Genomic DNA, 25723 nt, shown 5'->3' on the forward strand with positions numbered 1-25723 from the left:
AATATATTTTAAACTTCTCTTAAGGACTTGAATGGGTTTTTTTCTCCATCTTCAATTTTAGTTTTATCTAGTTCTGTGCAGTTTTGAAACAAAACTAATTTTGTTTCGTGCATCTCCCTCATATTACACATAGAATGGTGACTAAGTAACTGGACAGTACAACAGTTCCTAAAGAAATATAATATGACCTAATGCATTAATGCTCTCCTATCTGAAAGCTTTTTTATGTCAAGGTTTTGAAGTGAATGACAGCTTACCAATTATTTAAATTATTAACATTTTACTCCAGTTAGAACAGTGGTTTAAAGAAACAGTTTTCTTGATAGGCAGTCTAGGCATACTAAATAGTATTACAATTATATTTCAGTAATAGATCATGTATCACTTGCAAGCTGTTTCACTGAAAACAGCTTTCAAGAGAGTGTTGCTCTATGCTCTGTTTAATGTTTCTATTTACTTTAAGCTGCTGAACAACTACTGTGGTTAGGATATTGAGCCTGGCATTGGAATACAAAGACATATTAAGATACTATACCCCTTCCTGGTAAAAAAGTAGAGCTGGAGAAATAGGATACAAAAGATAAACAGTAAAATAACATATGTTAAGTGCCAAATATGAGGTACAGGCATTTTTCAGGATTAATTTAGTCACAGTGACTTCATTTGGAACAACAACAGGAGGTAAGGACAAAGACAAAATTATAAGCTCGAATGTAAAGGCACTTTTAAGTCCAAGGACTTAAATTGTTTTGTAAAAAGCAGAGAATCACTAAGGGAAATCTCCATTTATCTATTTTGAGAGGGTTTTCCGAGATGCTTAAATTATGGGTTTTAAAGATAATGCAGCAGCACAATTTGGGGAAGAGAGGAAAAGGTAGAAAACAAGTTAGGAAAAATGGAAAGAACATTGGGGAGCAATAAAGATGGCCTGATTAGGAATAAGCTTCCCAAGAGCAAAGGCCATGTTTTATCCCCATACCTCCTAGACATAGATAATCAACACATCTGGAACACAGGATTATAGGTAGGAGAGTGCCTACTTTTTTTCAAGCAATGACTAAATACTCGAGTATACCTTCACACATTTAATCTTTAAAACATCATACCACAGTATGTTTCAAAAACTCTAACACCATCAACATTGAACACTAGAATACTGCCTTAAAAAGGCTTGAAAATCACTCACTAAATGAAGCTTACTTAAGGATATGAAACAGAGATAGAGTTAGCTGTTATTACCATTAGACTTAGGTAAATGCTCCTTATTTAAAATAGATGAGAAGCCCTGGCTGGCTGGCTCAGTGGTAGAGCGTCGGCCTGGCGTGCAGGAGTCACGGGTTCGATTCCCGGCCAGGGCACACAGGAGAAGCGCCCATTTGCTTCTCCACCCCTCCCCCTCTCCTTTCTCTCTGTCTCTCTCTTCCCCTCCCGCAGCCGAGGCTCCATTGGAGCAAGGTTGGCCTGGGCACTGAGGATGGCTCTGTGGCCTCTGCCTCAGGCGCTAGAGCGGCTCTGATTGCAACAGAGCGACGCCCCCTGATGGGCATACCGGGTGGATCCCGGTTGGGCGCATGCGGGAGTCTGTCTGACTGCCTCCCCGTTTCTGACTTCAAAAAAATACAAATAAATAAATAAATAAATAAATAAAATAGGTGAGAAAACTGGGACACTGATTAAGTCACCTATAAAAGCTGACAATCAGTATTTGGGACACAATCAGAATTCAAAGCCAGGTCTGATTAACTCCAAAGCCTATATACAAAAAAAACAAACAAACTAATTTTTATTTTATTGTAAAAATTATATTAAAAAGACTCTCCTAAAAGTATGTCTGAGAACTCTAAGGATTAAAGGGAAAATGAGGGCAGTCTTATCACTAATAGAGATGTATCAAGAAGATTTAAATAAAAAATTTGAGAACATATTTTTATCACCAATTTTCATTAAGTTTTTGGTGTAATAACCTTTTATAACAAACAAGTTAGTATAATCTTTTTTTAAAAGTGTCTCTATATGCTGTTATTCTGCCTGGAGTGTTGGAGGCCAGGCTGGTAAGCAAAATGCCATAATAAGGATAGTGAGGGAGCCCAGAGTGAGGTACTAGAACTCAAGCAGAAAGGTGAGATCCATAGCATAAGGTATGAGAAGCCTGGAGACATGTATCCTGGCAAAAGATGACAGAGCCTAGGTAGAATGAAAATGTTATGCAACACAAGAGAGGAAGCTGCAGTGGTAATGGAAAACAGCTACAATGAGAGGATTGGTCATATAAGTAAACTGAGGATTATGGGAGCCAGGTTTCTCCTTGTAAGAGAAAGGAATTATAAAGAGAGAAAACTATATACTGTGGGGATTGAAATTGGTACCACCCATGGTTTTCTATGCACAGATAAATAAATGAATATAGCACCAAAATCTCGGCTTCTACATACCTTTCTCCACTATTTAAAAAACAAACACATCAAAACACTCCCTGGAGAGATGGTTGTTTTTAGGGCTGTGGCAGGAAAAGTAGAGGTGAGCCTGGAACATTTTTTGTGTGTCAAAAAGGAAGAAATGCTCAAAGTAAGTCAAAAGAACACAGAAACTAACCTGAAAGGGCTTTCACTGGTCAAAGCTGAAATAACGAGAATGAATAAATAGCAAGTTTGATACGGAATGGATTATTTAAACAGTCTCACATTACTTCCTCACACTTACTAATTGCTAAGAAGGGGGGAAAAAGCTTCACACTAAAGACAGTTGGGAGACTTCACTTAATCAAGTGATCAAAGTGTATTATTATCAGCAATGAGACAAAAAGAAATTGTATGCCATCTGATAGGATGCAATGAGAACACAGCATCATTACTGTGATACTCCTGCCAAAAAATGCACAATCTGAATCCAACCATAAGGAAATATACCTACAGTATAAGGCAAATCCAAATTGAGAGACATGTTACAACAAAACTAAGCTATATTTTAAAGTGTCAAGGTAAAAAAAAAAAAAAAGACAGGGATTGTCCCAGGTTGAAGGAGTATAAAAAGACATTACAATTGGGCCCTGGGTCGACTGGCTCAGCGATGGAGCATCGGCCTGGCATATGGAAGTCCCAGGTTCAATTCCCAGTCAGGGCACACAGGAGAAGTTACCATCCACTGCCCTCCCTCTCCCTTTCTCTCTCTCTCTTTTCCCTTCTGCAGTCATGGCTTGAATAGTTTAAGCAAGCTGGCCCTGGGTACTGAAGATGGCTCCATGGCCTCACCTCAGGCGCTGAAATAGCTCGGTTGCCAAGCAACAGAGCAGCTGACCCTGATGGGCAGAGCATTGCCCTGTACAGGACTTGCCAGGTGGATCCTGGTTGGAGCACTTGCAGGAACCTGTCTCTCTGCCTCCTAGCCTCTCAAAAAAAAAAAAAAGACATTACAATTAAAAGCAACACAGAATTCTGAACTAAATCCTTTTGTTACAAAGGAAATTACTATGGAAACTGGCAAAACGTGAATGAAGCCTGAGGGTTAGATGGTAATATGGCAATGTTAATTTTCTGATTTTGATATAGTTTATACAAGAGAAAGTGCTTGTCCAAATGCATCCTCAACTTAACTCTCAAATGGTTGGAAGGGGAAGTTCTTTGTACTTGTATTTGGGACTAAGCCTGCAACTTACTCTCAAATCAGGAAAAAATTATTTATATTATACTTGGAACTTTTCTGAAAGTTTAAGATGTTAAAAAGAAAGAAAAAGAGAAAGACTACCACATTATTTACTTAAAAGAAAAAGATTACCTACAATAATCATTTAAAGCACCAAAAATTAGCATATAAGCAAAATAGTACTCCTTTCGAATGAGAATATGTGTTTCCACTTCTTCTTGTTACAGCAGTAATCCCTTATCCACAGAGGATATTCCAAGATCCCCTGTGGATGCTTGAGACCATAAATAGTACAGAACCTTATATACAGTGTGTCCGTCAAGTTACGTTGCACTTTTGACCGGTCACAGGAAAGCAACAAAAGATGATAGAAATGTGAAATCTGCACCAAATAAAAGGAAAACCCTCCCAGTTTCTGTAGGATGATGTGGCAGCATGTGTGCATGCACAGATGTGACATAACAGCATGTATACAGCGGAGCAGCCCACAGCCATGTCAAGATGTGGACAGTTCAGAGGAAAGTTCAGTGTGTTCTGTGACTCGCTAAATTCGAATCCGTGACCAAAGTGCAACGTGAATATCGGTGCATTTATAACAAAGCGCCACCACATAGGATTAACATTACTTGGTGGGATAAGCAGTTGAAGGAAACCGGCAGTTTGGTGGAGAAACCGTGTTCTGGTAGGCCATCAGTCAGTGATGAGTCTGTAGAGGCTATACGGGATAGCTACCTAAGGAGCCCTAAAAAATCTGTGCATGAGCCCACTTTGAACTGCACTGAATAGGTATGAAACTGGGAGGGTTTTCTTTATTTGGTGCAGATTTCACATTTCTATTGTCTTTTGTTGCTTTCCTGTGACCGGTCAAAAGTGCACCATGACTTTACGGACACACTATATACTGTTTTTTCCTATACATATATACCTATGATAAAAGTTTTACACATTAGACACAGATTGACAATAACTAATAAAAAGAACAATTATAATACACTGTAATCAAAGTTACATCAAAATAGCATGAATCTTTTTTTCCTTCACAATTTCAAAGAAAATTCATTCTTACTGTAGACTTTAACAAGGTTATTAGCATATAATTCTTTTTTCTTCAGTCAAGAACTTTCACATTTTCACTTAAAGGAAGCACTTAATGGCTTTGTCATATTGTCATATCTGAAGTGCCAGCATCACTACTCTTGTGTTTTGGGGCCATTATTAAGTAAATAAGGGTGATTTTAACCCAAGCACTATAATACTGCAACTAACTGATCTGATAACCAAGACAGCTAAGCGACTAACTAGTGGTAGTGCATAAACATGTGAATACCCTGGGATGATTCATTCATGTGCTAGGCAGGACAGAGAGGGACAGCATGAGATTTAAAACTTATGAATTGTTTACTCCTGCAATTTTCCACTTAATATTTCTGGATCACACTTGATTATAGTTAACAAACTTCAGAAAGGAAAACTGTGGATAAGGGGGGACTACTGTATAAGAAAACTCCTTTATTACTTATAGATTCTTTTTTTTTTTTTTTTTTTTACAGAGACAAAGAAAGTCAGAGCAAGGGATAGATAGGGACAGACAGACAGGAACGGAGAGAGATGAGAAGCATCAATCATCAGTTTTTCGTTGCGACACCTTAGTTGTTCATTGCTTTCTCATATGTGCCTTGAGGGGGGGGGCTTACAGCAGACCGAGTAACCCTTTGCTCAAACCAGCGACCTTGGGTCCAAGCTGGTGAGCTTTGCTCAAACCAGATGAGCCTGTGCTCAAGCTGGCGACCTCAGGGTCTCGAACCTGGGTCCTCTACATCCAGTCTGACGCTCTATCCACTGTGCCACTGCCTGGTCAGGCTACTTATAGATTCTTAACGATTTTTTAAATTTATATCTGTACTGTCCAAAAACAGTAACCACTATTCTGGATGCACTAGACATATATCAAGTGTTCAAGGCAGTAGATACAGAACACTTCCAACATCATAGAAAGGTCTACTATTATATAACATCGATACGGAGTTTGGGAGGCCAACTGATATGATAAATAACTAACGGCCAAGGAGTAATAAGAATTTGGGTATAGATTCCAAGGAAATAATTTAACTTCTCTAGAGCCTTGGATTCCTTTCAGTAAAATGGATTAATACCCCAACATCACAAGGCTGCTGAAAAGAGCAAATAAAAATGTATGTAAAATGTCTAAAACAAAGTGTCTGGAACATAGTAAATGTTTGATAAACATTAGTTTCTTCTGTAATGTGGGTGGATAATTTCTTAATCTTACTATCCTGGCTCAATTCAAAAGGCAATGAGCTCCACTGTTAAATTCAATGAAAAACCTCTTACCTTACTCAATTCTCATTAACACTGATCCTATTGACTACTTTCCCCTTGAAAAACAGGCAAACCTCAGAGATACTACTTATGAGTTTGGTCCCAAACCACAGCAATAAAAGCAAAGATCTTTCCTTCAATTTTTTTTTTTGGGGGGGGTTGTATTTTTCTGAAGTGAGAAGCCGGGAGGCAGAGAGACAGACTCCCGCATGCACCCAACAGGATCCACCCGGCAAGATGGGCAGAGCTCTGCCCATCTGGGGCATTGCTCCGTTGCAACAGAAGCCATTCTAGCGCCCGAGGCAGAGGCCATGGAGCCATCCTCAGCGCCCAGGCCAACTTTGCTCCAATGGAGCCTTGGCTGCAGGAGAGGAAGGGAGAGAGAGAGAGAGAGAAAGGAGAGGGGGAGGGGTGGAGAAGCAGATGGGTGCTTCTCCTGTATGCCCTGGCTGGGAATCAAACCCGGGACTTCCACACGCCAGGCTGATGCTCTACTGCTGAGACAACTGGCCAGGACCTTTCCTTCAATTTTTAAGAAACAACTGTGAAGCTCAATAAAGAGAAGTAAAATAAAATGAGATATGCCTATCCTTTGGTTTCTGTAGTACCACACTCATCTCCTACTTCTCTGACCTTCGAAGTATTCTTTGGAAGCTCATATTTCCCAGCAAATTTTTTTTTTTTTGTATTTTTCTGAAGCTGGAAACGGGGAGAGACAGTCAGACAGACTCCCGCATGCGCCCGACCGGGATCCACCCGGCACGCCCACCAGGGGCGATGCTCTGCCCACCAGGGGGCGATGCTCTGCCCCTCCGGGGAGTCGCTCTACCTCGACCAGAGCCACTCTAGCGCCTGGGGCAGAGGCCAAGGAGCCATCCCCAGCGCACGGGCCATCTTTGCTCCAATGGAGCCTTGGCTACGGGAGGGGAAGAGAGAGACAGAGAGGAAGGGGGGGGGGGATGGAGAAGCAAATGGGCGCTTCTCCTATGTGCCCTGGCCGGGAATTGAACCCGGGTCCCCTGCACGCCAGGCCGATGCTCTACCGCTGAGCCAACTGGCCAGGGCCATTTTTTTTTTTTTTTATTTTTTTTTTAATGTTAGAGACCTCAATGATTCCATTCTAGCATCTATTTTTTCCAATTTATATTCCCTTTTCTGGGCAATTCCACTTATAGTTTCAACTACTTATGTGAGTGACTCAAATTTTCTATTTCCATAACATACCTCTCTTCTGAATTTTAGAACCATAAATTTAATGCCTACAGACATTTCTACCTGAAAGTTCCAAAAGTATGGTCAAACCCAACATCAGAATCAAAGAACCACGGTTCTTATTTGGTACCACCATCAACTCAGTTTAACTCAGAAGTCATCTTTGAAAGTTTTCTCTCGTTCAGCTTTAATCAACCGAGGCTTACTGACTACAAATCCCATTCACTGTTGCCCATCTCCACATTTCTCATCCTAATTCAAACTACTGCCATCTTTTCTGGACTACTCTGGCAAAACCTTAACTAAGTTTACCACATCCACTCTTACTGTCTCTCCTACCTTTAATTGATTGATTGATTTTTAAAGAGAGAAAAACATCAATTTGTTTTTCCACTTATTTATGCAGTCACTGGTTGATTCTTGTATGTGCTCTGACTAGGGATCGATCTGCAACTTTTGTGTATTGGGACAATGCCGTAACCAACAGAGCTACCCAGCCAGAGCCCTTCTCCTTTCAATATACATATTACCACGATACTAGTTCTGCCTTCTGGGACTATCAAAATTCAGTCTTGTTTGACTTCTAAATGACAACATTTTAAACATTAGGATAGTTTTACCACTCTACTCTTAGTTAAGCATTCTAGTTCCTTCTGTATTCAGACAAATCTGTTTGAAGGTTACATTCTGTTATATTTACCTCTAAAATTGTGGACCCCTCTACTGGAACATAATGCATAGACAAAAGTAACTTAGCAGTTTATGCAAAAACTGAGACTTGCATGATCTAAAGTTTCAAATCATAATTACTATTTTTGTTTTAAAAGGTCACCAGGGCAGAAAGCCCTATGTGCCTAGCAATAGGAAAAACTGGGAAAACACGGACCTCATCATCCCCAAGGTAACCTTTTCTCCCCTAACATATCACTTGGTCATATGATTTAAGACTTCAGACCTTCTGACCCTTCCTATCACTGGTCAAGCAGTTGGAACCTTCCCTGACCTTTCCTCCCTCCCGTTTCACGTTGTTAGTCATGCATGTCAGACCCCCTTAGACAGAGAGAACAAGAGGGCCCGAGAAAAGCCCTTAAGTATTAAGCCCCAAGGATAATGAGGTTCTGTCTGACCTGCATCAAATACATACAGGCCTCAATAATTTCAGTTGCCCCGCCCCCCATATTGCACCTACCACCTTCACTCCGGTGGGTTTTCCTGGCATCTCTCTCCTAAGCTCCAAGGACCCCTTCTTGCTTCTGTAACGTATTTCCTGAGCTCATTTCTACTACCATTCACTTCTACTGTGTGACTTTCTAAATAAACTTTCTCTTTTAGTTTGAATCTTGCCTCTGAATTCTTTCTTAGCTAGCACTGAAGAACTGAGGTTGCTAAACCAAGGTCCCATCTGACTCCACCGATATAAACACCTGGTGCCATTCTTGCCTCCAACATTTCCAGCTGAATGCATGTTAATCTATTAAATATATATTAAATACCTACTAAATGTTAGGCATTGTTCAGGTGTTTGGGTGCAAAATTAACCAAAACTGACAAATCCTATTCTCATAGAACATGCCTGAGAGTTAAGAAATAAACTTTAGTAAACTATACAGTATGTTGGAAAATGATAAATGCTATGGAGAAACAGCTGACATTAAAGGAGTTAGGAAATGTGGGAGGGAGGACCTGCTGTTTTATACAGAGTAGTGAGAGAAAATCTCAGTAGCAGAGAAGTATTGATAGAGAAAAATTGAGGTAATGAAGTCAGAGAAGCAGCAGTTCAAAACACTTAAGAGTCTGGTAGACCATAAGGAATATGAATTTTACCATGGCTAAGAAGGAAGCCATTTGAGAAGTGACATGTTCTGACAAATTTTAACAGGATCATTCTCGTTATTAAGACTATATGTGAACAAAGGTCAGTGAGACTTTTTAGGGAGCTATTTTGCAAGTGAGAAATGATGATGTATTTTCCCATTTTATATTGAAACTTTATGTGCTTAGTACTAGGAACTCACAAAGCCACACTTTAAAAAAAGAAAAGACTATGAGAACAATGCAAAGATGAGATCTTGGTAACAGCAACAGATGGTCCATACTTGGTATTTTAACTCTGGGCTCTACATTGTGCTAACAGTTATCACCATACAAATGCAAGAATGGGACAGAAGACGTAACTAAGAATTGAAGTTTTAAGCTTCTTTATTTCACAAGTCAAGATCCAATCAACACCATTAAAAGACAAGACCAAGGATGGCAGAGCTTGCTAAAAAGGAGGTACTGTATAATGAATGTTATAGGAATAGATGACTTTATTATTTTTATGCCTGGCAATCTCTTTAATTAGCTGTGTTTTACAACTCTCTCTGTGATGCACACAAAAAGTTCAGTACTAGGTTGATGAGTAATATAATATTGCACATTCTTAGTTACTACTAAAAAATGTCAACAATACCATATACTGGCACCCATTCATCCTATCTCTACTCATTACCAACACAGCTTTTCAAGAAAATTGCCTAAACATTGGTTAGTGTCCAAGGAGTTTCATTCAGTTTTAACCCATGGACCCCATTACCACCACCAAAGACATACAAAAAATTTTTCCTTACAATTCTTCTCCGACAGGTTTCAAGGCAGTATATTTAGAAGTCATTTTTTATTTTCTTCTCCAGCTTTCTTCCCCCTTGACACACTGAAGAATGTAAGCAAACACCCAAATCTTGCCCCACTAAATCTCAAAATGTACTCAAATGATCAGGCAAAAAGGTCACTATTTGGATGTAAAATGGAGTGATTAATATACTTGAAAGCACCAAAAAAATACAATGAAAAAGTGCAGCAACAATAAGAATTGCTAATTAAAAAAAAATCTCACTGCATAACATAAAATTCAGATTATCTTTGATAAGATAGTCTAAAACAAAAAAAAAGAAAATTTCAAAATTTTATTTCTTCTGCCCAATAAGTTGAAACAACTACAAAAACAAAAGTCCCACAAACTTTTTATTATAATCTTAACCAACAACAAAACAGGGAGATGATGAAGCCAGCTGCCAAAGAAACAAACAGGAAAGAGAAAGTAATGGTCTGGAAAGTAATTTGATTACATATCTAAATTTTAATACAATTACCAGTAAAATACAAAAAAACACCTGTTATTTAAGAACGTTTTGCCTTTAATATTCTGATACCCATCTAGGTAGTCATTTGCATAAATTAACTTTTCTTTTTTTAAAAAAATTCATTTTTAACAGGCTTCTTCCAAAGTTAAGTATAAATTCCCAAATTGGTAAAATTTTAAGATCAGCATTTATCAGACAAAGCATTACATTAAAAACTTTTTTTATCACTTTTGCTTAAATATCTTAGTTCACTAGTAGTATGATAAAGATGTTAAAAGGCAACCCAAAATGAATGAAAAACACTCAACTAGTAGACACTGGATGTAGCACGGTACAGAAACATGTCGGGAGTATTTTAAAATTAAACAGTTGAATCTGTGAACACTTGAATCACATACTCTAAATCAGGCGTTCACTTTCAAAACAAGTTTTCAAAATGTACGTAGGTGGCAAGCCCGCCAGCAATGTGAATGAATGTCTCAAATAATCCCTAGGACTGAGGAGGGGCGACTGATGAAGCTAAAATTAGCTCTTCGAGACCTTTTGTTGTCAGCCCAGGAAACCGGTTTAAACTTTGGGGGTGGGAGGACAGTTTGAAATTCAGGGCACGGGGTAAGGCTCCCGCGGAGAAGCGAGCGCCGGCTCTTCCCCATTCGTGCCCTCGGAGAGATCACGGCGTAGTAAAGTTTGGTTTCACAAGCGGGCTCGGACGCGACTGACAAAAGCAAAGTCCCCGGAGTAGAACGGACACGGGGGTCGGGGAGCTCCCGGAAGCCCAGCGGGACACGTTTCCCCGGCAGGGAGGGGGCTGTCTGTGCGGGGACTACGCCGCGCAGCCTCCGCCCCGAGCGCCCCCACCCCCATCCCGCAGCCCGGCGGCGACAGGCTGCACCGGTCGCGGCGGCGGCGGGAGGCGCGTAGGCCCCAAGGAGGAAATGGGACAGGGTGCCGACGGGCAGGCGGCGGCAGCCGGAGCGGGGCCTCCCTTGCGGAGGAGCGAGAGGGAAGGGGAACCCTTCCCGCCGCTGCTTCCCCCGCCTCGAGAGGCAGCTCCAACTTTCCTCCGAGCGCAGGACGCTGCTTGGGCCACGCGAGATTCCGAAACTTTGTCCGCCCTCCCTCCGCCGGCCTGTAACCCCCACCTCGCCCCGACAGCTGCGCGAGCCCATCCACCCCTGAGGTCGGCCGCTGTTTACCTCAGGCCGAGGTCGAGGCAACTGCTCCGGCGGGGCCCCAATGCAGGTCCCTGGGTCCCCGTCACGCCGCCTCCAAGTTCCCCAACATGGACTCCTCCGTCCGCTCTGAGTGTTCCGGGGGCCGCTGGGGCGCCGGCTCTGCCGGCCGGGTCGGGAGGCGGCGGCAGGGAAGGGAGCGGACCCGGGCTGCGCTGCTCCGCGCGGCTTGCGCCACCGCTGCTCCCCCTCCCCCCGCCTTGTCTGGCCTCCTCCCTCCCCTCGCGTCCCCTCTCCCCCTCCTTCCCTCCGTTCAGCCGCGCCGCCACTAGTCAACACGCTCCGGTGACGACGGCGGCAGCCAGACGCGCCGCACTCTTCTCTACTCCTTGCTCTGGCCCTGCGTGCACCGATGCAGAGCTAGATGGGGACGCAGGGGGGCGCTGACAAACCATCCTTTGCGACAGAAGAACGTGGCGGGCGGAGTCACGTCACGCGGCCTGTGAGCGAGAGGGAGAAAGGCGGCGAGTGGCAAGGACTTCTGGGAAACATTCTTTCGGTGCTGTCCTCCTCCCCGACGCTGCGGGCTCTGCGCATGCGCCCTGTTTGGAGCGCTGGAGTGGGAACTTCCTTGGTGAGGTTCGGATAAGTAGCTGAAGGCAATGCTGGAGGCTCTTGGGGAAATGGGTGTGAGGAGGTTTGCTCGCCGTTTGCTATCCGATTTTTAGAGAAATCTTATATTATAATATGTGGTTTGGCGGTAGATTGAGTTTTTACCAAGCACTGCAGGTGGGCCAGCAGCTTTGCCCACCTGAAATACATCCTGCGGAGAGGTTGAAGTGCCCGTAACTCCTAAGCCTACCTCGTTCTTCTCTTCTGGTGGGCATTTAAAAAATTCCCAAATGGAGGTCAGGTGGTGACAAATGATTATTCACTTAATAATTTGTCGCAGCCTACTACATGCAATGTGTGTGCCCTTGCCTATTGCTTCCCCGTCGGGCTGTCAAATCTTTTGTCTTCACATATACCTTACCAGAGTTTTTCAAAATCACTGACTCTTTTTCTCCTATTTTCTGGACAATTTCTTTAAGCTCCCGACTGCTTTTCTTGCCCTTCGTGTCCACCCATTCTTCACAGTGGTCCCTTTAGCACGGGCATTTGACCAGCTAACAGCTCCCGCGGGAGGCGTCGAGCCCCAGCAGCCCCGCCGACTGGGCTCCCCCAGCGCTGTCCCAGCCAGCCTTGCCGCTCGCACCTTTTCCTGTTGCCTGTCCCCCTTCCTCTCTCTCTGTGCGTGCTGCTCTCCTCGCCCTGCTGAGAGCTCTGCCCGGGATGATTTTCCAACTACGTACTACTTTCTCAAGACGCCGCCATCGGGCCATCTCTTTGCCGCGCTCTCCTAGACTAGACTGGTCGCCCTGTCCCCTGCTCTCTGAACTGTGTGTGAGGTGGCTTCTTTGGAACCCTCATCCTGTGCGTGGTGTTTGGTCTGAACACTGTTCGTCTCACACTGTGAACACTGGGACAAAGTCCTCACTTTTCTAACAACAGCACCTGGCACAATGCCTGTCGCTCAATAAGGACTTGGTAAATATACTGTTCACAAAAATTAGGGGATACTTCAAATACCGTATTTCGCTATGTATAAGATGTATCCTTTTACTAAATATTTGGAGTCTAAAAACTGGGTGCGCCTTATACAGTGGTTGTAGATTGTTTTACTTGTATTTCTCGCTTGAAGAGTTGTATGAATTTTATGATGAATAAAACTTGAGTTCAATAACTTTATGTAATACATTTTTTTAATCAAATTTCAGGCCCCCAAATTAAGGTGCGTCTTATACATGGGAGCACCTTATACATGGAGAAATACGGTAATTGCTGAAGGACTATATGAATGGCAGCCTTGCCTATTTCAAAGTCTTTGCAGTTTTACAATGTATGGTTTTTGACATGAAATTTGGACATTTAGATGGGCTTTACTGCGTTTGGAATATTTGAAGGAACTATGATCTAGAGAAGTTAAAATGCTTTCTTCTGATGGAAGAGGGAAATTCTTATAAAGGGCCTTTCCCTGTCACTATCAGAGCAAACTGTACATTATAAGGTTTTCAAGAATGATTAATAAAATCACTGAAAACTTTGTTCAAAGAATTATATGATAGAAACATGAAAAAAACAGATATAAGCTATCCAACACAAGAAGGGTGTAGCTTTGTTATGGATACATATATGCTTTCACGCTAGGGAATCAGACCTTTAGGAGTATAACTCCAGATAGATATGTCTGTTACAATATTCTTCTGTGTGTATTTTATATAAAAGTCTATTTGTTTAGGGAGAAATGGTCTCAAAATTTAATTAAAAGTCAGATAATATTTACCAAATAGTAAAGTATAATTTTTAAATTGCCAATAACACTATGCTGTTTCAGCAAAATTGAACAGTATAAATCTTTTCATATCTTCACTAGCACATCAAAATATTTTCACTTTTTACATTGGGCCTCATAGGTATTATTTGAGCATGTTTTAAAAGAAAAATGTTCCTAATGCTAATGTGCTAATGGTTTCTACTTTCATGTGCAAAGAGGGTGATGGTTTATAATAAGCCATCCCTTGCCTCCCCAGGAAAAAGCAGTATATATTTTTGTGAGCAGTATATATTTCTGTACAAGCAGCATCCTCCTAATTTTGTTCGTGTGATGAAGATTTATTATTCTCATTGTTTCAATATTTTTTATTTATAATAAAGAGATAAGAGTTTTAAATAAATATGAACTATAAAATGCAGGAATAATGCTTGATATATCAACCATCGCTTTCAGCATTTTAGATTTGATGATAACCGTTAAAAAATGCAAATGATATGCTTCATAAACCAACATTGAACTGAATGCCCAGTTGGTGTGTTGCACTTTAACTGACACTTAAAATATCAAACCTCTCATAGAGCAGCAGAAATCTATAGTGGCATCTTTAAAAATGAAGGGTAATCAGTGTATTAATTTTGACAGAGCTTGGCCCTGGCCGGTTGGCTCAGCGGTGGAGCGTCGGCCTGGCGTGTGGGGGGACCCTGGTTCGATTCCCGGCCAGGGCACATAGGAGAGGCGCCCATTTGCTTCTCCACCCCACCCCCCTCCTTCCTCTCTGTCTCTCTCTTCCCCTCCCGCAGCAGAGGCTCCATTGGAGCAAAGATGGCCCGAGGGCTGAGGATGGCTCCTTGGCCTCTGCCCCAGGCGCTAGGGTGGCTCTGGTCGCGGCAGAGCGACCCCCCCTGGTGGGCAGAACGTCGCCCCTGGTGGGCATGCTGGGTGGATCCCGGTCGGGCGCATGCGGGAGTCTGTCTGACTGTCTCTCCCCGTTTCCAGCTTCAGAAAAAAAAAAAAAAGAAAAATTTTGACAGAGCTTTATGAGATAAAACTGCTGTTAATTTATCATTATGAATTGACTATAAACTAAAATTCAAATTAAGAGGGGGAACCATGGTGTAAAGACATTGGGTTAAGTGGGAAACATGGATCTGATATGGACTCTGTCCTTTAAGACCTTTGCAGTTTTGAACAAATCATATAATTTTTCTGGTCCTCAGTTTCCCTATGTATTACAGTAGAAGTTTTTATTTTGTTGTTCTCTTTGGCATTTTTATAGCAGAAGTGTATGAATTCAAGGGGTGTTTAAGACTCTCATAAGCAAAATATAACCAAATATACAATATTGTTATAAAGAATGAAAAATGCATGCTATTAGGAAAAGTTAATTTACAGTAATTTTAAAAGGGCAGTGGTTTCTGTTTTCACAACTGTGAAGAATTTTAATCAGGATGATACTGATTATTATCTGGTTGTTTTCTATGTGGCATTAAATTTATTTCAACAACAATCATTTGGATGTCTACTATCTAGAAGATGCTGTGAGGTCGTAATAGATGAATGAACATTGTCTCAGAGACAGATAAGCACAAAGACAAACTAAGGATGATATAAATGTTATAAAAGGAATAAAAACAAAAATGCTGGATGGGGTGGAGGATGTCAAATGTGGGAGAGACCATGAAAAAGACCAAGGAAAATTTCATGAAAGAACAAATCTGAACAAAATACAGTTGACCAATGAACATACAGGTTTGAGCTGCATTTATATGTAGATTTTTTTTCAACAAATGAATACACCACTATAAATGTATTTTTTTATGATTTTCTTAATATTTTTTTCTGTAGCTTACTTTATTATAAGAAGGCAGTATATAATATAACATACAAAATATGTATTAATAGGCTGTTTATGTTATTAGGCTTATAGTCAACAGTCTGTCTGTGACTGTCTATATCCACACACACTTGCTTTCCTCCATCACACAGGAGGAACTAACTCTTTCTTGTGGAACAGTGACAGCAATTATAGCCCTGCTGTATTTGGGACTCTGCTCTTAAACAGATCCCTCCTGTCTGCTCCATGAGTTATGCTGTTGTCACTATTTTCATCTCTCTTTACTAGAGATTAATTTATCTTTCTCCCCAAATGTAAAAATAGTTTACATTTTAAGACTGCTTCCTCATTTCACTTTCTATTCATTTTTTACCCATTCAACACAGAAGTATATAAAGTACATTCAAAAGTATATAAAGGAAAGTTTTCTGCTCCCCATCCAAATCCTAGGTAAAACCTATGTTAAAAGATTGATGTTTCTCTTCATATTTCTTCCAATGATTATAGAAACATATAGAGATTCTGATTTTTATTCTTACAAATAAATCACATCATATATATTTTACTGACACTTTCTTTTTCTTCCTCAGTAGTTTATCATGCATACTCTTATCTAGCCCATTTTTTAACTAGCTGCACAATATTGTATTAATGTACCATAATTTTTAAGCCATTTCTTTATTGATCGATAATGCAAATTTGTCCAGATTTTATGCCTATATAACATTGTTGGAGTAACTTTTCTTACACATGTATCTTTTATTTATAATTGTGCAATTATTTCTTTATAGAATTGAATCCTTAAAGCAACATTGTTGAGCCAAAAGATATTTGCATTTTTTATTTTAATAGATACTTCCTGTAGAGGGTGTGTACTGGTTTATTTTGGGGTTTTTGCAGCCCATCATTATTTTGTTTTGCAGCCACATAATGACTTTGCTTACCTTTTTTGGGGTAACAATACCTCAGTTTTCTTTAAATGAATTAACCACCCTTCTTTCTCTCTCTCTGTTATTTTTTAGAGGAAGAAATTGGTTTGTTGTTCCATTTATTTGTTCATTCATTGGTTGATTCTCATGTGTGCCCTGACCAGAGATCAAACCTGCAACCTTGGCACGTTGGGAAGACACTCTAACCAACTGAACTACCTGGTCAGAGCTCCCTTTCTCTATTAATTCATGGGGTTACATATGGTATTGGCTCTTCTACTAGCTTCTACATTTGGTCAATAAGAGCCTAATATTTCACTAGATATAATATTCTATAATTTAAGGATAGGCACATGACTCAGTGCAGGCCAATAAAAATTAGATCAAAGACTTTTCGTTTTTGCTGGACTTGTTGCTGTAAGGATGTTAGCTCTCTTCATGACGTCCCCTCAGAGGAAGGCAGAACTAAGACAAGGGAAGACATTAGGTGCTAGTGATAACATTTAGGTAGATTTGATTCAGCAATGTCTATATTTTCAGTTGCTTGCTTCTATAAATGACTTTTGGAGGGAAGAATTGAGTTGGGTTTTCTCTTGCTTGTAACCAAAGATGTCTTGAGTGACACACTGCCAGATTGCCGCCAGAATTATTGCAGTTTACACTGTAATTAAAGATAGAAGAAGGTCTTTCTCCATCTCTTGCCAGGACTGAATCATGAATTAAAATTTTTTGGCCTGACCTGTGGTGGCGCAGTGGATCAAGCATCGATCTGGAACTCTGAGGTCGCGGGTTTAAAACCCTGGGCTTACCTGGTTAAGGCACATATGGGAGTTGATGCTTCCTGCTCCTCCCCCCTTCTTTCTTTCTCTCTCTCTCTGTCTCTCTTCTCTAAAATGAATAAATAAATAAAAATAATTTAAAAAATTTTGTTACACAGTACATATAAAATGCATTAAATGCTATCTCGCTGTTACTTTAATTGTTTCCCTGATTACTGGTGGGATTAAAGTTCTTTTCATATATTTTTGGGCTGTTCATAGTCTTTGTATGTTTTTTTTTTCTTCATTTTTCTGAAGCTGGAAACGGGGAGAGACAGTCAGACAGACTCCCGCATGCGCCCTACCGGGATCCACCGGCACGCCCACCATGGGGCGACGCTCTGCCCACCAGGGGGCGATAATCTGCCCATCCTGGGCGTCGCCATGTTGCGACCAGATCCACTCTAGCACCTGAGGCAGAGGCCACAGAGCCATCCCCAGCGCCCGGGCCATCTTTGCTCCAATGGAGCCTTGGCTGCGGGAGGGGAAGAGAGAGACAGAGAGGAAAGCGCGGCGGAGGGGTGGAGAAGCAAATGGGCGCTTCTCCTGTGTGCCCTGGCCGGGAATCGAACCTGGGTCCTCCGCAAGCGCTAGGCCGACGCTCTACCGCTGAGCCAACCGGCCAGGGCTCTTTGTATGTTTTTATATTAAGTTGTTTTTCTTTATCCTTTTCTGATCTTTTTATAGTATCCCTTTTATGTTAGAGCTCTAAGAGTTAGAGCTCTTAACTCTTGGTGTCCCATATATGTAGGTACTCCTTTTTTTCATAAACATCTTCTCACTTTGCTTACAGTGGTTTTTGTAATAAAATGTTTTAATTTTTATATTGTAATATCTGTCCATTCATTCTTAAACCTACTGTAGTTAGGCTTATATTGTTACCACTTTATTGAAACTACTGGAAAAAAGTCACCAGTGACATCATACTTGCCAAATACAGTGAACTCTTTACAGTTCTCAAGAAGCAGTTGTTATCTTGTATTGACTGCCTACCGTATACCAGATTCTGTGCTGGGCCCTGATGATATAAAGATAAATAAGCTAATGCCTCTCTGATGCCAAGATTGTGGGTTCGATCCCCAGTCAGGGCACACACAAGACTCAACCAAAGAATGCATAAATAAGTAGAACAAGCCTGACCAGGTGGTGGTGCAGTGGATAGAGCGTCGGACTGGGATGCGGAGGACTCAGGTTTGAGACCCCGAGGTCGCCAGCTTGAGCGCAGGCTCATCGAGTTTGAGCAAGGCTCACCAGCTTGAGCGCAAGGTCACTGGGTCAAGCAAGGGGTTACTCAGTCTGTGTAGTCCCCCACCCCCGTCAAGGCACATATGAGAAACCAATCAATGGACAACTAAGGAACCGCAACAAAGAATTGATGTTTCTCATCTCTCTCCCTTCCTGTCTGTCTGTCCCTCCCTATCTGTCCCTCTCTCTGACTCTCTCTGTCTCTGCCACAAAAAGAAAAAAAAAAAAGTGGAACAACAAATTGACGTTTCTCTCTAAAATCAATCAATAAAAATAATTTAAAAATAAAACATAAGATATTGTCCTTGCCCTTAAAGAATTTACAATTTAGTGTAACAGTCAAGAAGATGAACATGATTTTAATATGTTCTAGATGCTTATGTTCAGTTTGTGTTATGGGCTGAATTGTGTCCCCCTCCTGAACCCCTCAGTACCTCAGAATGTAATTGTATTTGGAGATAAGTTCTTTTAAAAGGTGATTAAATTCAGCCCTGGCTGGTTGGCTCAGTATATAGAGCATTGGCCTGGTATGCTGATGTCCCACGTTTGATCTCTGGTCGGGGCACACATGAGAAGCAACCATCTGCTCTCCCCCTCCCTCTTCCCCTTCTCTCCCTCTTCCAGTGGCTTGATTGGCTCAAACATCAGCCCTGGGCACTGAGGATAGCTTAGTTGATTTGAGCATCGGCCCCAGATGGGGGTTCCCAGATGGATCCCTGTTGGCACACATGTGTCTCTCTATCTCCCCTCTTCTCACTTAAAATAAAAATAAAAGGTGATTAAATTCAATTAAGTTCTTTAGGATAGGTCCCAATCCAATATAGCTACTAGAGGGGAATTGGTCCCACTAGGGTTACACAGGTAGAGACCCATTAAATAAAATTCTTTGGGGCCTCTTTTCCTGGTGCTTTTATAACAAGAAGAAATTGAGACATACACATGTCTTCACACAGAGAGGAGACCATGTGAAGACAGAAGGACAAGCCAAGGAGAGGCCTCAGAAGAAACAACCCAGCCAACACCTTGATCTCAGGTTTCTAGACCCCAGGACTGTGAGAAAATAGATTTCTCTTGGTTTAGCTCCCAGTCTGCAATGTTATGGCAGCCCTGGCAAATTAATTCAGTTTCTGTCCACAGCATCCCTTTCATCCCTCCCCCTTGTGTAGCATCCACATGGTTGTGAAAGTCAAGAATTAAAACACACAACCAATTCCAGGAATTAACTATTTTAAATGATTCAAGGTAATCCCACACCTCTTGCCACAGTGAGTGGTTTAGGAAACCCAGACTGTGGTCAGTTTGTCTCAGCAAAACTTGAAGAGCTAGTAAATATGAAAAAGACTTTTTTTCTTATTCTTCAAACAAAGCTACCAAAAGCCTGCCCTCTTTTCATTTGGATGGTGAAGGTTGAGAAAATAAACTGGAATTACTGCAGCTGTCGTCACTGTGAACAAAGTTGGCATTAGAATAATGCTGCTTCGGTGGAGGACAGAGCTGAGATATGGGACAAAATTGGGTCCTCAACATCATTAAGCCACTGATCAAATCAGTCCTGATACTTGTCCAGTTATGTAAGCCAACAAATCCCCTTTCATATTAAGCGATTTTGATTTTTAAAACTTAAAATACAAAATATCCTAACAGTTATAAGAAACACAGGGAAGGGAACCTATCACAGATTCAGTTCCCTGGGAAATGCACGTTGAGATGAAGATTGGGGTGCAGAAATTTCATCAGGGAGTGCCCTCGGAAGTCGCCTGTGGGAAGAGTAGAGGAAGCAGTATCGGGCAGAGGAAGAAGTTGAACTGTGATGCAGTCCAACACAGACCTCAGCCGTTCCCACAGAGAGTTCTGAAGACTTTAGGCTGCCTCAAAGACCAGTCAATTTGGCTGAACCCGGAAAGGTAAGGTGGCCGTCTTGAGGCAAGGGTAAGTTCTAGAGAAGGATTCAGATGAAATGCTTCCAGCAGCTGCCAGAGTGACTGCTCAGTGCTGCAGGGGAAGATCTCTGCAGGGCACCGTGGCACCATGACTAACCACCCAGGTCTTGGGGCAGATCTTTTAAAATTAGTTTTGGGCCTCTTTTCCTGGAGAAACTTACTAGAAAATTAACTACAGCCCTTGAAGCTGCTCTTGGGGCTACAATTGAAGCTGATGATACCCTTCCTCTGCCTCCCATTCTAGATTTCCCCCATCCTCTGCTTGTCTAGGTAGTTTAGTGCAATGACCCAGACCCTCTTCAGTGAAGGGCCCAAGCCTTTCATCACAAGGTCACTCTCAACTTGTGGCTGCTGTACTAATCCATGCACTACTTAAACTGGCAAGTGAAAAACAAGATACCCAGATGAATTTCCTGAGTGTCTAACAAATTCTTTCCTGTCCCTACTCTATAACAGCTCCCCTTTAAGATCAGGGTCAATTAACCTTGTCTGCTGGTTTCTTGGGATGAGGAATCTGAAGTGACCAGGTAGCAGCTGGGGTTTAATGGGACTCTTCCTGTGTCCCCTAGAAGCAATTCCCCTCTAGCAGCCAGAACCTCTCATCTGTGTGGAAAGAAGTTTAAAATTTTCCCAAGTAAATCACTTGGAATCAGTATGCAGATAGATGTACTTCCCCCCCTTTAGCTACTGGACTCAGGTATTCTCTCTATTAGGGACCCTGTACTATATAATGAATATAAATTTAGAGTCTAACTGAGCCCTAAAGGATGGTGCCCCTTCTCACAAGGTAGCTTTTGCAACTTAGCACTCTTCAGCAGTCATGCCCATGCTCTATCAGTCTACCGGTCTAAGTAGTGTAGTATGTGGAAGGATCAGTGAATCTCCTGATCACGTGTCCATTGCTATACCAATTCCCTGGTTGATGGGTTAAACACTTCAATGGTACTGGTTAAGATCTTTCAGGCAAAAGGTCTGACTTGGAATATATTTAAATTTTAATCAAGATAGGTTGGTACTACTTCCAGATGGGATGAGTCCATTGTAGACAATTTGCAAACAAGTAGATCACAGGTCTTCTAAGGGTTGGTGCCATATTGAGGGCCAAGCATTGGTCTGTGTTGCTGGCAGGTTGGATATTTGACAGTGGTAAAAGATAAATAAGCCTTGGTTAGTGGGATCCCATGCCATTGGTTCCATGTATAATCTCCATCCCTACCCCCATTTTTATCACATGCCTATTGGACTAACACTGGTATAGCCAATGGCAGAGACTGGTATATATTCTGTAGACAAGTCTTACAGTTGTTTAGTGCCTCTTCTGTGATGGGTGCTCTCTCTTGGGCATTAACACATGAAACAGAGACCTTATCACTTCATGTCCACTTTTTTTTCAATCTTTTTTTTTTCTCAGAGTCAGAGAGAGGGATAGACAGGAACAGACAGACAGGAACGCAGAGAGACGAGAAGCATCAATCATCAGTTTTTCGTTGCGACACCTTAGTTGTTCATTGATTGCTTTCTCATATATCCCTTGACCGTGGGCTTTCAGCAGACCGAGTGACCCTTTGCTCAAGCCAGTGACCTTGGGTCCAAGCTGATGAGTTTTGCTCAAACCAGATGAGCCCGCGCTCCAGCTGGCCACCTCAGGGTCTTGAACCTGGGTCCTCTGCATCCCAGTCTGATGCTCTATGTACTGCGCCACCGCCTGGTCTGGCACTTCATGTCCACTTTTCAGATTCATTCGCATGCCTCTTTCCCACATCCCTCATCCCTCATCCCTCATCTTTCTCCCTCCAGACTTTGACCAAGCAGACAAGCCTTTTGCCAGTGCCCATAACTTTCCACACAAAGTAAATGACCTGATGCAAAAGCCAAAACTCTGCCCACTTAGTGGTATTCCCTTCACTGATGTTTTTCAGGGCTACTCCGAAGTGGCTATGTGTGGCATTTGAACAATGGGACTGTTTCCTTTGGCCTGGAGAAAGGGAAGGCCAAGCCAAGCATGAGAAATAGTATTTATTGAACTCAGACCAGGAGCCGATGGACCTTGAGTGGTAGAGCTCACAGAATGAGTTGGTGTGTTTGTGGAAGAAGACCAGGTATGGCAACTTGTTTCTGTAGAAACTGCCAGACGTGTGGATCCCCTTGCAGCCCACGTCTAACACCCTCCTGTCTCGCAATATTACATGGCCACGATCATCATCCAGCATCTCAGAAGATGTCCTCGGCTATCTGAGTACCTCCACCATCTTTGGCAGCTGCCTGGGAAAGGCCCGGAACTATTCCAGAAAAGGTAGTACGTCAGGTGCTATTACCTCACTCTGGGAATCTGTGTTGTGATTCTTCCATTGGGGCTTGCTATCAACTTTAAAATTTTTATGCAGACAAGAAAATTCCATTATACAAATACATTTAAAAAGCAAAAATCTTTACAAATCTTACAATTAGGGACAATTCCTGTCAAATCATCAGCATCCTAGTGAACATCTTTTTAGACCTTTTTTTTTTATATATATTTACATAAATAAAATTACCAATGCAAAGCTCTTTTACAGCCTACTCTTTGATTCAATGATATGTTAATGAGTCTAGATTTATATTATTCCTTTGTTTGGATATATTATAAATTATTTAACCAGTTTGCTGTGGATAATGAGTTTTTAACTGTGTGGTACTGCCCCCTGGTGTATGTTTTGTATCTAGAGTATTTTTATGTTAAAATAGATATTTTGGGGCCCTGGCTTGCTCAGAGGTAGAGTGTTGGCTGGTGTGTGGAAACCCTGGGTTTGATTCCTGGTCAGGGCACACAGGAGAAGTGCTCGTCTGCTTCTCTACCCCTCTCCCTCCCCTTCTCTCTTTCTCTCTCTCCCACAGCCATGGCTCAAATGGTTCAAGCAAGTTGGCCCTGGGCACTGAGGATAGCTCCATGGCCTCGCCTCAGGTGCTGAAAATAGTTCCCTTTGGAGCAACAGAGCAACAGCCCCAGATGGGTAAAACATCACCCCCTAGAGGGCTTATTGGGTGGATCCCTGTCACGGCACATGTGGGAGACTGTCTCTCTGCCTTCCTGCCTTCTCACCTCTCACTTAACAACAACAACAACAACAACAAAAGATATTTTATTACAAATTACTCTCCTTTTATTTCGCTTTTATATTACAGTTAAGTATATTTTTGCCTGACCAGGCGGTGGCGCAGTGGATAGAGCATCGGACTGGGATGCAGAGGACCCAGGTTCGAGACCCTGAGGTGGCCAGCTGGAGTGCGGGCTCATCAAGTTTGAGCAAAGCTCACCAGCTTGGACCCAAGGTCACTGGCTTGAGCAAGGGGTCACTCGGTCTGCTGAAGGCCTACCATCAAGGCATATATGAGAAAGCAATAAATGAACAACGAAGGTGTTGCAACGAAAAACTGATGATTGATGCTTCTCGTCTCTCTGCGTTCCTATCTGCCTGTCCCTATCTATCCCTCTCTCTGACTCTCGCTCTATCTTTGTAAAAAAAATAAGTGTATTTTATTGTAGGTATCTATGACTTTCATTGCATGGCTGTACAGGGAGTGTTACAAAATATTTACTATAAAAAAAGTGAACTGAGTTGATTAGGGTTGAGAAGTTTTCCTTATAGATGGAGATAGAATATTTCCTATTCTCAATATTAAAAAACATGCCCTGGTGAACATCTTTATGCATTCGCCCTTTGGAATGGGTTTGCTACATTAAAGAATATGCATGTTTAACACTTTTGACACATTGCACCAGTGTACCCATACACCACAGGGCATGAGAGTGCCAGTTTCCTCATATACTCACCGACAAGCTCACAATCCTGATGTTTATAGAGGTTGCTCTTCCTATAAGAGCTAGATAAGAGTCTCTTAAAACCCATATTTTATGTCCTGGGAGTAAATCTAGAATCTTCCCCATGACTCTGAAAATCCCAGAAACTTACTTTATTTCTAGTCACTTCTGGGTTTAATTTCTAAGTTCAACTGACTTCTTTTTCTCTTCTTCTCTTTTTTTTTTTTTTTTTAAATAACAGCATATATCATAGAATTAACCCATTTAAAGTTTATAATACAGTATATTGGTTTTGGGTATAGTCATCAAATTTATGCAACTGTTACTATGATCAATTTTAGAACATTGTTTCCATCACCCATACCCCAAGTCCCATACCCTTTATTAGTTATTCCACCCTCCTCCCAGTTTTCCAGCCCTACACAACCACTAATCTATCAATACTTTCGATCTCTAGTCTAGACATTTCATATAAGTGGAATTATAAAATACATGGGCTATGTGGCAGGCTTCTTTCACTTAGCATGTTTCAAGGTTCATGCATGTGATAGCATGTAGCAGTACTTCATTAATTTTATTATTTTTAATTTTCTTTTATTGTTACATATTATTCTGTTGTATGGATATACCACCTTTTGTTAATCTATTTATCAACTGATGGGCATTTTGGTGGTATCCACTCATTAGGATGTGCTGTTATGTTATGTTATTCATGTACAATTGTTGTATGGACATATAATTTGTTTCTCTTGATTATATACCTAGAAGTGAAATTGCTGGGTCATATAGTATTTGTATTTAAGCTTTTGAGGTACTACCCAACTCTTTAACAATATAGCTATACCATTTTACATCCTAATCATCAGTGTATGAGGGTTCCAATTTCTTTACACATTCTACAACACTTATAATTTTCTGGGTTTTAAAAAAATTATAACCATTCTATTGAATACAAATTTGTATCTCATTGTGATTTTAACTTGACCTTCTTTAATAGTTTATAATTATGAACATATTTGCACATACTTTTTAGTTACTTGTATATCTTCTTTGGAGAAGTGTCTATTCAGATCATTTCCCCAATTTTTTTTTTGTATTTTTTATATTTTTCTGAAGTTCGAAGTGGGGAGGCAGTCAGACAGACATATATGGCCCTGGCAGGATAGCTCGGTTGGTTAGAGTGTCATCCTGCTGCGCAGAGATTATGAGATTAATCCCTGGTCAGGGCACATACAGGAACAGATTGATGTTTCTGCCTCTTTCACTCTCTCTCTCCCTTCCTCTCTCTCTAAAATCAAT

General features: G+C 41.4%; 2 protein-coding genes and 1 long non-coding RNA gene across 5 annotated transcripts in view; 2 read left to right on the top strand and 1 right to left on the bottom strand.

The window, feature by feature from the left end:
- SCAF11 (SR-related CTD associated factor 11) overlaps positions 1 to 11746 on the bottom strand; it is a 99274-nt gene extending 87528 nt beyond the window's left edge. For all 3 annotated transcript variants that reach the window (XM_066258175.1, XM_066258174.1, XM_066258173.1), the window contains exon 1: positions 11510 to 11746. The gene's annotated coding sequence lies outside the window, so the exon portion shown is untranslated. The remainder of the gene's footprint in view (positions 1 to 11509) is intronic.
- LOC136322351 (uncharacterized) lies at positions 10229 to 11932 on the top strand. Its single transcript, XM_066254401.1, has 2 exons — positions 10229 to 10285; positions 11039 to 11932. The coding sequence occupies exons 1-2, from the start codon at positions 10229 to 10231 to the stop codon at positions 11930 to 11932; spliced, it is 951 nt and encodes a 316-aa protein (XP_066110498.1).
- Positions 11933 to 11946: 14 nt separating this feature from the next.
- On the top strand, positions 11947 to 25689 carry LOC136324801 (uncharacterized). Its single transcript, XR_010729140.1, has 4 exons — positions 11947 to 12119; positions 22545 to 22918; positions 23500 to 23615; positions 23788 to 25689. It is a non-coding gene; the product is annotated as an uncharacterized lncRNA (long non-coding RNA).
- Positions 25690 to 25723: the final 34 nt, after the last annotated feature.

The sequence above is a fragment of the Saccopteryx bilineata genome, chromosome 2, assembly GCF_036850765.1.
Source record: "Saccopteryx bilineata isolate mSacBil1 chromosome 2, mSacBil1_pri_phased_curated, whole genome shotgun sequence".
In the NCBI taxonomy this organism is placed as follows: Eukaryota; Metazoa; Chordata; class Mammalia; order Chiroptera; family Emballonuridae; genus Saccopteryx; species Saccopteryx bilineata.